General features: G+C 39.6%; 1 protein-coding gene across 5 annotated transcripts in view; it reads right to left on the reverse strand.

Moving 5' to 3' along the window:
* Window positions 1–12,670, reverse strand: part of LOC140487047 (semaphorin-4D-like) — a 251,700-nt gene that overhangs the window by 56,539 nt on the left and 182,491 nt on the right. For all 5 annotated transcript variants that reach the window (XM_072586500.1, XM_072586508.1, XM_072586473.1 and 2 more), the window contains exons 12-14: window positions 9,912–10,024; window positions 6,492–6,664; window positions 2,787–2,839 (exon numbers count right to left, since the gene is read on the reverse strand). In XM_072586500.1, the coding sequence (XP_072442601.1) occupies window positions 2,787–2,839; window positions 6,492–6,664; window positions 9,912–10,024 (339 nt within the window). The remainder of the gene's footprint in view (window positions 1–2,786; window positions 2,840–6,491; window positions 6,665–9,911; window positions 10,025–12,670) is intronic.

Raw genomic sequence — 12,670 nt, forward strand, 5'->3', positions numbered from 1 at the left:
CACTGCCAAGCAGCTTAGAGGGAATGCTGGTGATAAGTGACAAGTAACATGTGCACAACCTTTCTGAAATAATCTAGTAAGCCATTCAGTTGTATCTTCACAGGGATGTCATTTGGCCTATCATCACTATCTGACTACACAAATCCCATTTTCCAGCTCTTGGCTCATAGCCCTGCAAGTTATGGAAACAAAAATGAATATCTAAATACTAATTAAATGTTATGAGTGTTTCTGACTCAATCATTCTTTCATAGAAACACAGAAAATAGGAGCACGCCTAGATCATTTGATCCTGTGAGCCTGGCCCACCATTCAAGATGATAATGGTTGATCTTCCAGTTCAGCACCCCATTTCCACTTTTCTCAGATATCCTTTGATCCTTTTAGTCCTAAGAACTATATCTACATCTTTCTTGAAAGTTTTCAACATTTTGGCCTCAACATTTACAGTTGCAGAGGCTCACCACTCTCTAAGTGAAGAAATTCCTAAGTTATACTTTATTTGAAGACTGTGATCCCTGGTTCCTGAATCCCCAATCATTGAGAACATGCCTCTTGCATTTTCACTGTCTAAGCATCTATTCAGTTCATGCAATGAATAATTCATTCCCCATTTCCCCAAAACCTGGCCCCATTGACAAGTTATAGGTCAGGAGTCTCCATTAGGCTGAATGTGTGCAGCTCAGTTGGCACCCTATCCATTACCTTAAGCAAACACTTAAGAGTCATACAGTAAGGATATAGACCTTTCAGTTCAAATCATCCCTGTCGACCAGACATCCCAATCTGACCTATTCCCATTTGCCAGTGTTTGGCACATATCCCTCTAAACATTTTCTATTCATTAACCCACCCAGATGCCTTTTAAATGTTGTAATTACACCTGCCTTCACCACTTTCCTCTAGCAGTTTATTCCATACAGGCACCACCCTATGCATGAAAATTTTTTCTCTCAGGTCTTTTTAAAACCTTTCCACTCTCACCTTAAACCTACATCTTCCAGTTTTGGACTCCCGTAACCTAGCAAAAGACATTGACTATTCACCCTATCCATGCTCCTCGTGATTTTACAAATCTTTACAAGTCTCTGATGGTCCAGAGAAAGAAGTTCCCAGCCTGTTCAGCCTCTCCCTATAGCTTAATCCCTCCAGTACCAGCAACATCCTGGTAAATACTTTCTGCGTCCTCTCAAGTTTAACACCATTCTTCCTACAGAGGGACCAGCATTGTATGCATTATTCTAAAAGTGGCCTCACCAATGTTCTGTACAGCTGAAACATGGCATCTCAAATGTTCACTTTGTCTACTTGTGACTCGACTTTCAAGGAACTGCACCATTCGAGGTCTTTGTTCAGCAACACTCCCCCAAGGCCCTACCATTAGCTGTGTAAATCCTGCCTTGGTTTGCCTTACTAACATCTCACAACACCATTTGTCACTCCTTGGCTGATTGGCCCATCTCATCAAGGTCCCTTTATACTGCAGAGGTGCATTTACAAGATACACTATAGCAACTCAACAAACCTTAGTCAGCAGATTCCAAACCCACAACTTTCCAACAGATACAGCATGGATACCATGCTCATTGGCACACTACATCCTGAAAATTCCCCTCCAAGCCTGACACCATTCTGTCTCAAACTTTATTGCCATTCTTTAACAGCTGCTGGGTCAAAATTTTGCAATTTATTTCTGAACAGCACCGCAGGTAAACCTTCACTACAAAAACAGAAGCAATTTAATATGTTGACTGACAATCTCATATAGACACATTATTCTAATGCTCCAGGGTTTCACATCATTGCAATATCAGAATTTTCTGCTCTTACCTAAATGTAATTTTCATTTAGGGTGCTGCTCTATACATGATTGGTTTGTCACAGTCAATACAGAAGTAGATCATCCAGATCATCTAGCTTTTGATGCACAAGATCAATGATACAAACTGATTCATTCGTAAGACTGTTTTTTTTGGAACACTAAGACTTAATCTGTCAGATATCTAAATGCAGACTTCTAGAATGTTTTGCAAAAATATTGGTGAAAAGCTAATCTGGCTGCTGGCATCAATTTCACTGGCACATTACCATCTGATCTGTCTAGCTGGTGCCAATGAAAAGACATGCAGTTCTTCATGAGCAATAGAACTCTTGTAGAATATATTAGTGTCCCTACCTCTGGAAAAAGGTGGCCTGCGTTCAAGTCCCACCTGCTCCCGAGGTGTAAAATAATATCACTGATCAGGCGGATTTCAAAATAAGTTCTTCATTAGCAATAGTGGGCTCTAGTGGGGCAATGGAAGTATCCCTACATTTGAGACAGAGAGACCCGCTTTCACGACCCTGCTCCAGAGGTGGGTCATAACATATCTGAACAGCTAGATTAAAAATATCATTCATTATGAGCAGTAAGTGGGGAGCTGATAGAATAGTGTACTATTGTTGGACTAGTCATCCAGAGATTTGAGCAAACTGCTACAACAGATGGAAGTTTGGGTTCAAGCTGCATATGCTCTAGAGGTATGTGATAACTTGTCTGGACAGGTTGATTGGAAAATATCCAGTATGTTAAGTATCACTATTACTGATGGCTCCAGAACTCATCAGTAATTGAAAGATATTCAATCATGAGCATTGGGCTCTTGCGGTTCAATGGTAGCATTTCTAACTCTGACCTAGAAAACCCAGGTTCAGGTCCCACCTGCTCCAGAGGTGTGTAATAACATCTCTTAACAGATTGATTAGGAGAATCCTTTCATTATGAACATCAAAATTTGTCCACATACCATCTTCAGCTCTGCAAGGAACTTCAAATCCATTTAGGCTCTGTATCAAATTGCTGTGGAAAGAAAATAATTCAGATCAATCATTAGTAGTTGCTAACTATTGATATCTGGTTATAATATTTAGGGAAGAAAGTAGAAAAAATATATCTATACAATTATCAAGTCTTTCATCCAGCATGTCACGTGCCAAAGCCTTTACTTTCTTGGGTTTCACATTTATAGTTAAATAAAAACAAACATTTATAGAATGCCTTTCGCAATCACAAGACATCCCAAAGCACTGCCAACTCAGTACTTTGGAAATATAGTTACTGTTGTGATCTGGAAAGTGCTTCAGCTAATTAGCACACAACAGGATCCCACAAACAGGAAATGACAATGACTAGATGGCCTGTTTTGTGATTTTGGTTGAGGAGTAAATATTGTCTGGCTAACAGCAAAAGTCCCCTGCCTTTCTTTAAAAAACGTTGCTGAATCTTTCACATCTACCTAGAAGGGAAAATGGAATCGTGCATCAATTTAAAAAAGCGCATAATCCAAAAAACCACAATAACATCAGCATTCCCTCTGTATTGTTCTAGAGGTATTTGTCTAGGTTATGTGTTGAGGTCTCTGGTGTGGATTTGATTCCACACCATTTGATTAAATGGAGAGATGACTATTGACTGAACCAAAGCGAACACTTAATAATTTAAGTAAGAAGAAAACATAATTGACGACCATCTCTGCCAGAAATGTCAGGAGGAGATTTGCGCCTTTTATTTTGAGCTGGGAGATAGACAGAACATTTAACTTCTGCTCAAAAACATCTTAACAAATCCAGAGATTTATGGACTGCCTTTGCTCCTGTTGAGCCATTGCACCTAAACTACCCAACAAAGACAACCAGGCAGGAGAACACTGAAGAGTTTCAGGTCCAAATTAGGATCTAGTGGAGGACAGGGTACTGCAGATAATATCATTTTGCTTGTGTGAAATTACAATATTCACAGTCACAAAATCACAGAATTGTTACAGCATAGGAGGTCATTTAGCATGATTGGGTCTGCACTGGCTTTATGAGAATTTTTAACTTAGTGCCAAATTCCTGCATTTTCCCTTTCAAACTGCACATTGTTTCTCTTTAAATGATCATCCTATACTATCTTGAATTTGACAGTTGACCCCATCTTCACTGCACTTCCAGACGATGCATTTCAAACACTAAGCACTCACATTAAGATTTTCGCACCTTGCATTTGCTTCTTTTGCAAAATGCTTTTAAATTGTATCCTCTGGCTTGCAATCCTTTATAAGCATAAAGTGACTCTTCCTACCTACTCTGATAGACCGCTCATCATTTTGAAGGTTTCTATCAAATCTCTCCTCAGCCTTCTCCTCTTAGAGGAAAACTGTCCAAACTTCCTCCATCTATTTTCATAACTGAAGGATTTTAACCCCGAAACCACTCTCATAAAACACTTCTGCAGTCACTCCGTTACATTCACATCATTTCTGCAGTTTCACACCCAGAAAAGAATATTCCAGCTGAGGTCTAATTATTTTGTCCTGCATTAGTTTAGCCTCATGTCTCATACTCTATGTTGACATTAACAAAGCCTAGAATACTCTTTGCTTTAATACCTCTCTACCTAACTTGTCACCTTTGGTAACGTATGCATATATACACACCAAGGTCTCGCTATTCCTGCATACCCTTTAGAATTGTGCCCTTGACTTTGTATTGACTCTCCATTTTCCTTCTACCAAAATGTGTCCTTTGCCACATTTCCATGCTAAATTCGTCTGCAGTCTAAACTAGTATGAAGCAGTTTATTATTGACTGTAACTGCAGGGGGAGGTCAATAAGCTGGGCTTTGATCATGCACACTTAGTGTTTATGCAGCAGCAGTGAAAACTACCTTCAGCAATGACAATGCAGGTTCAGGTAGATTCAACATCCATCCAGGTTTCGGTTGAGAAAAATGATTAATAATGCAAAACAAACAAAAAAAGGATTTTTGCATCAGAGAAAAAAAAACAAGCAATTGTATCTTAAATGCAAACTAAAAATCCATTATGAAAAGAGCAAAAACACATTGCATAATTCACCTGTCTCTCCTGATTCAAAGTCACTTAATTCAAATGATCTTTTTAAATACCAAAAACACTCATTTTGCAACGTTATAATGGCTTAAAAATCTTATAATTGAGATTAAGTCCACGAAACAATTTTGATTTATCATCAACTAGGTTGTGGCTCTGGGATGGATGAAGTTGAATGTTAGATAATCGGTATTTCAAATATATCCAAAAGTCATACAGTCAGAGATGTACAGAAGGGAAACAGACCCTTCGGTCCAATTCTTCAATGCCAACCAGATATCCCAACCCAATCTAATCCCACCTGCCAGTACCCGGCCCAAATCCCTCCAAACCTTTCATATTCATATACCCATCCAGATGCCTTTTAACTGTTGCAATTGTACCAGCCTCCACCACTTCTCTGGCAGCTCATTGCATACATGTACCACCCTCTGCGTGAAAAAGTTGGCCCTTAGGTCTCTTCTATATCTTTCCCCTCTCACCCTAAACCTATGCCCTCTAGTTCTGGACTCCCCCACCCCAGGGAAAATACAATATCTATTTATCCTATCCATACCCCTTATGATTTTATAAATCTCTAGATGGTCACACTTCAGCCTCCGACACTCAAGGGAAAACAGCCCCAGTCTATTCAACCTCTCTCTATAGCTCAAACTCTGGCAACGTCGTTGTGAATCTTTTTTTTAGATTAGGTTAGATTATTTAACAGTGTGGAAACAGGCCCTTCGGCCCAACAAGTCCATGCTGACCTGCCGAAGCGCAACCCACCCAGACCCATTCCCCTACATTTACCCCTTGACCCAACACTACGGGATAGAAGTCACGATATCACTTGAAAGCCTAGAACTTTGTGGGTGGCACGGTGGCACAGTGGTTAGCACTGCTGCCTCACAGCACCAGAGACCTGGGTTCATTTCCCACCTCAGGCAACGGTTTGTGTGGAGTTTGCACATTCTCCCAGTGTCAGCATGGGTTTCCTGCGGGTGCTCCGGTTTCCTCCCACAGTCCAAAAATGTGCAGGTCAGGTGAATTGGCCATGCTTTTTTCTGAACCCTTTCAAGTTTCAAACATCTTTCCGATAGGAAGGAACCCAAAATTGCACTCAATATTTCAAAAGTGGCCTAACCAATGTCCTATACAGCCGCAACATGACCTCCCAACTCCTGCACTCGATATTCTGACCAATAAAGGAAAGCATACCAAACGCCTTCTTCACTATCCTATCCACCTGCGACTCCACTTTCAAGGAGCACGAACACCTGAATCTGTCAGCAGTAGACAAGTAGTAAAGTAACTCTTGAGTTTGCCATATGCATATTACTTCACCAATTTTGCTGCCTGATAATAATGGATGGAGAAAGTGAGGACTGCAGATGCTGGAAATCAGAGCTGAAAAATGTGTTGCTTCAGGCTTATGCCCGAAACGTTGATTCTCCTGCTCCTTTGATGCTGCCTGACCTGCTGCGCTTTTCCAGCAACACATTTTTCGTGCCTGATAATAATGTCATACAAAGATTGCACTGCAGGACATTAAAGCTGAACACTGACACCTTAAGAAACTCCACAAGTTAATAAAATAGCTCTACAAATTTAAATACATTTTGTGTTGAATACACAGACCTCTTATTGGTATGATTTTTCATAATCCAGTCACAACTTTTGTTTTCGGTGTTCCATGCACAATAGGGATCTCTCGCCAAAATGCAATCCGTGCAGGTTTTATACTTTTCACAAAAAGCAACAGGGGCTTGAACAACACCAGAATGAGACCCCGCATAAAGATACTTTTTGTCCTACAAGTGAAAAGTCAAATATTAATTGATAACGCTAAACAGATTAAATTAAAGTTGTGTTTTTAAGCTGCAAAGAGTATGAATACTATCAAGTACAATCATACTAAAAGTTACTGGCAAAGATCAAAGTAGCATGGAATGCTAAAAATCAAATTCAAAATCTCTCAGCAAAATTCCTATTCCTGAATATGTCCAAGTTGAGCATTATTGCTTTATTACATTTCAAAGGATCCAAAATAAAGGAGGTGAGAGGAGAAAGATTTAAAATTTACACGAGGGGCAACTTTCTTTACACAAAGGGTGGTTCATGTGTGGAATGAACTGCCAGAGAAAATGGTGGATGCGGGTACAATTACAACTTTAAAAGACATTGGATAAATACTTTAATAAGTATGATTTGAGGCAGGGGGTGATATGGGCCAAGCGAAGGCAGGTGAGACTAGTTTTAAAGCTATAACTCGATTTCTGCCCTTAATGTTAAGTTAGCATTTGATCAACTATCAATGAGCTGTATTAAAATTAAACGGAAATAACAGAAAAAACATCCATTGGCTGAATCATGTTTAGGACAGAGGATAATGACTGTGGCTATTGCAAATCATCCTGACAATTCCACAAAAGTCATTGCAGGAGTTCCTTAGGGTTCTGTCCTACGTCCACCTATTACTTCATCAATGAACTTCCCTTTGATTATTTCACAGTGCCCAGTTCATTTAAAACAGTCCATGCCGACATGTAGCAAGACTTGGAGAATGTGTGTGATCAGAAAGATATACTGTCCATGTGCCATGCCATGCTCCACAGAAAAAGAAATGACTATTCCTAAAATGTTAGAGAAATTAGTTATTCTGTCTTGATTTTTAACAGCAATACCATCACTGAAGCAGTCATCAACATCCAAGGGATCACCATGGATCAAAAGTGGAATTGAACAAGCAATATATACCCTGCAGTTACAAGAGCAAGTCTGTGAGTGGATATTCTATGATATTCTATGAAACTTCCTAACTTTCTTGCCGTTGAAAGGCACAAACCAGGAGGGTGATAGAAATCTATCCATATATGGTTAAGTGAAGCTACAACAGCACTCAACAAGCTTCACGTGATCCAAGGAAAAGAAGCTTGTTCAATTCGCGATCCATTCACCACCCCTTAAAAATCACCGTCCAAACTAATGAATACATGGTTTCAACACACTGAAGCAACTAGGCAAGGTTCCTTTAAAACCTTTCAAACCCACAACATCTACTGTCGAGAAGAATAAGGACATTGAGTAAACACTATCATGTGGAGGTTCCATTCTAAGTCACAAGCCACACTGATTAGGAAATATATCACTGTCTGATCATCATTACTGGGTCAAAATGCTGAACTTTCTTTAACATTGTAAAGTACCTACACCACAAGGACTGCTACAGTTCAAAAAGGCAGCTCAATACTAACTTCTCGAAGATCATTTCGGATGGATAATAAATGCCAACCTAGTCAGCAATGCTCAAATCGCATTAAAAAGTAGAATAAAATGGACGTCGTGGGATTGAGCATCCCACTGCAAAGAATTTTCAGACTTGGAATGGCTCTGCTTCTGTTATGATCTGGACTGTAGATGTCATTCATATCCAACACAACTGTATTGAGAGATGCCATGTTAATGGAGGAAAAAATACACACAGGAAAGAACAGACAAATGTGAGGGCCTCCAGCCATCATTGGTTGGAAAATGTGCTTCAGTGCACCCGAGGTAACATTCTCTTGAATTAAACAGGTCAAAAAAAAACCAGAAAAGTAATAATGAGCAATTTTAAAAACAAAATAGATATAATAACACATCCTATTGGAATTGCAACAGTTATGAGATTGCTGACAGTAATACAGAAAGAAGAACTGAAGGACCAGTTTTATGCAATGTGGGATTCAGAGATTTCAACACAAGTACAGTATCCAAGTAACTCTAATACTGGACCAGCAATACTGAAATCCTGAACTGAAATCCTACCATAGCAAGTTGTGAAACTTAATGCAGTAAATCAGGCAATTTGTCACATCAGAAAAGTAACTGCCTGATTGGGTCATCAATGTTCTTCATCTGCCATAATTTGGCCATATGACTTCAGTCTCAAAGATCTGAATGACTCAATGCTCCTTTAGCATTTAGTGTAATGCCAATCACATTCCCAAAATAAATATGAAGCAGATAGTGGGCAGCACTTAGATTTGAAAGAAAAATTTTAATCCAACAACAGCTTCCTGGCTGCTTCCATTGTTGGTCAGAACTACAACAAGTCCTGCGTCACAAGTGGCTGTGACCTTAAAGACTTTGGTGAAGAACAAATCTAGGTCCTTTGACCAACATTAAAAGTAGGTAGATTTACTGTCCTCTATCCTTTCCTCAAAATTGCAAAGCTCAGATTCCAAGATTTTCCTAACAGCAATCATAACATGGCAAGATATTACAACCTACGATCATCAGGATACCCCAACAGTTCAAACTGTACCTTGCATTGTACTATGATGGTCAATAAATCTTCCAGTTTGACCACGAGACAACACTAAATTAGTTGATCTCAACTGGGGTGATGCTGTGACCATTATAGATGCCTACGACATATATGAAGAACAGGTTTTCAATTGGATTTCAATGTGAATATTCACATGACATATTCACAAATAAGAGCAATTTGGGTCTTGGTATTGAAGGGATATCAGTGACATGATCATAAAATCACACTCTTGTCATGAGTCACCACTTTCAGAAGGGCAGATAATTGGAAGCGTTGGTAAAAATGAGTAGAAAAGAATGAGGCATATTTTAAAATTAAAATTAGAACTGGGCCATTCAGAAGCAAAGTCAGGAAGCAGTTCTTCTTAAAAAATATAGGTAGTGTGTGTCTAGACATCCCACCTTAATTGGTGAGCCTAGATCAAATGAACCTTTCAACTGGTGAATGATTGATTTCTGTTGGCAAGCGTCTTTGTAATAGACCATAATGGAGAAAAATGGAGTTCAATAGTGGTCCAGCTGAAAGTGACAGGGAAACATGACATGAATACACTCACTCAATGAAAGATTTGTCCAAAGAAATGTTGGCAGGAGAGATTCATAAGGCAATCATGCAAATTAGCACCATAATATGCTCTTGAAGTATGAGAATAAGGAAACTCAGATTATTCACTGTACCAGATTATCGTCACTAATTTAATGATATGATTGTCTCAAGAAGATTATAAAAATTAAGTTTACACTTACCTTTTTGGACAAGAGTAATGTCTGCACAGGCTCAGAGTCAGGGAAAATCTGGACTTCTTCAATTATATGCATTTCATTACCATAGTTAATTGCTTTGTGCAATAATCCTTTGTCTGAAAAACAATGTACATTTTAGAAAATCAATTTTACCAACTGTAAATAAAACCTAGCATTTTAAGTGTTACAGCATTAGAATTGGCACATCATCTATTCCTGGCCTTTTAAAAATATCTTTGCAATTTCCTGAACAGGTATGTTCAGGAACTGGGGGAGGCTGGATAACAATATTAATTAACCCTCTCTGTGTTGGCATTTTTTGAGTTTATTGCTTGGTGAGCCTTTTTGAACCTTTTTGAAAAACAAGCAGAACAGTGAGATCTCTAACTTGGGGCTGGCCAATGTCAACTGCTGGGACCTGCAAATTCAGAGTACCAACTTATCCTTAACAAGATCCTTTCCACTCCTATTCAGAGATCCTTTGGATCCTAGAATTTGGCCAAACAACCAGTGACAATATCTAATAGTAGAAAATATAGCCTTGAATGTTTGCTTTGGCATCATGTATTTGGTTTCCAGGCACCATAATTAAAGAAAGTCGGCTTGCATGCTGCGATGGTGGAAAGCATCAGCTTAGGATCCACCACATAAATTTAAGGGTAAATTTAAACTGCAAGGTAACACACTACAGTACATAACAAATCAGAGCATTACTGACAGACTGCCTTCATTTAAATCATGTTAATCAAAGGTTCTGTTTGCCTAATGGCTGTATCTAGAAGAGGCATTTAAGGGCATGTAAATGGTCATTGGATAAACTTACGGATGAAAATGGAGTAAGTGCAGGATAGATGGGCTGGAGATTGGTTCCACAGGTTGGTGCAACATCGCGGGCTAAAGGGTCTGTACTGTGCTATAATATTCTATTTCTACCTCCCAAGGCCAATACTTCACTCTTAACTTTTCAAAATAGCATCTGAGTTTGCAGTGTAGAAATTGCTATGTTTCCCAAATTACAACAGTACTAACAATTCAAAAGCAATTATTTTGGCTGTAAATTACTTCAAGGCATTGAGGTAATGAAAGATGTTATACAATCAGAGTCCTATAGCACAGAGACAGCCCCTTCAACCTACGCTGACCAAAGTGTCCATCCACGCTCAACCCATTTCCCTGCACTTGGCCCATATCCTTCTAAACCTTTCCTATCCATGTATTTGTCCAAATGCCTTTTAAATGTACCCAGCTCAACAACTCCTACTGGTAGCTAATTCCAAATCCCTGAAAATTGCGACCCAGGTTAATAGGACTGTTAAGAACGCATATGGTGTGTTGGCATTTATTGGTAGGGGGATCAAGTTTCGGAGTCATCAAGGTCATGCTTCAGCTGTACAAAACACCAGTAAGGCCACACCTGGTGTATTGCGTGCAGTTCTGGTCACCGCATTATAGGAAGGATGTGGAAACTTTGGAAAGGGTTTAGAGGAGATTTACTTGGATGTTGCCTGGTATGGAAGAAAAGGTCCTACGAGGAAAGGCTGAGGAAACGGAGTCTGTTTGCATTGGAGAGAAGAAGGTTAAGAGATGACTTAAATCGAGACGTATAAGATAATCAGAGGGTTAGATAGGATGGACAATGAGAGCCTTTTTCCTGGTATGGTGAAAGCAAACATAAGGGGACATAGCTTTAAATTGAGGGGTGATAGATTTAGGACAGATATTGGGGTCGTTTCTTCACTCAGAGTAGTAAGGGTGTGGAATGGCCTGCCTGCAACTGTAGTAGACTCACCGACATTAAGGGCATTTAAATAGGCATTGGACATACATATGGATAATAATGGAACAGTGTAAGTTAGATGGACATCAGATTACTGTCACAGGTCAGCGCAACATCAAGGGCCAAAGAGCCTGTACTGCTCTGTAACATTCTACATGCATACCACCCTCTGTGCAAAAGAGTTGCTCCTCAGATTCTCTTTTATTCTTTTCGCTTAACCTTAAACTGATGCCCTCTAGTCCTTGATCTTCCCCCCCCCACCCCTCAGTCTCCTATACTCTAATGAAAAGAGCCCTAGCATGTCTCACCTTTCCCTATAACTCAAGACCATTGAGAGTCCTAGAAACATTATTGTAAATTTCTTCTGCAATCTTTCCAGTTTAATAACATTCCTTCTGTAGCAAAGAGACCAAAACTGAACACAATACACTAAGTGCAGCCTCACCAACATCCCATACAACTGCAACATAACGTCCCAACTTTCAAACTCAGTACCCTGACTGGCGAAGGTGTGCCAAATGCCTTCTTCACGGCCCTGTCTACCTGTGACTCCACTTTCAGAGAACCGTGCACCTGAACTCCAAGGTCCCTCTGTTCCACTACACTCCTTAAGGGTCTACCACTCACCATAAAACTCCAACCTTGATTTGAATTTCCAAAATACAAGACCTTACACTTATCTGTATTAAACTCCATTTACCATTTCTTGGCCCACTTCCCGAGCTGATCAAGGTCCTGTTACAATTTCTGATAATATTCCTCATTGACCATAACACTGCCTACTTTAATATCATCTGCAAACTTACTAATTATGCCTTGCACGTTCTTATCCAAATCATTGATATCGATAACAAACAGTAATGTGATCAGCACCGACCCCTGAGGCAATCCACTAGTAGCAGGCCTCCAGTCTGACAAGCATTCTTCCCCTATTACCCTTCACTTCCAACCATTAAGCCAATTGAGTATCCAATTTGCCAGCTCA

Source organism: Chiloscyllium punctatum, chromosome 2 (genome assembly GCF_047496795.1).
Source record: "Chiloscyllium punctatum isolate Juve2018m chromosome 2, sChiPun1.3, whole genome shotgun sequence".
In the NCBI taxonomy this organism is placed as follows: domain Eukaryota; kingdom Metazoa; phylum Chordata; class Chondrichthyes; order Orectolobiformes; family Hemiscylliidae; genus Chiloscyllium; species Chiloscyllium punctatum.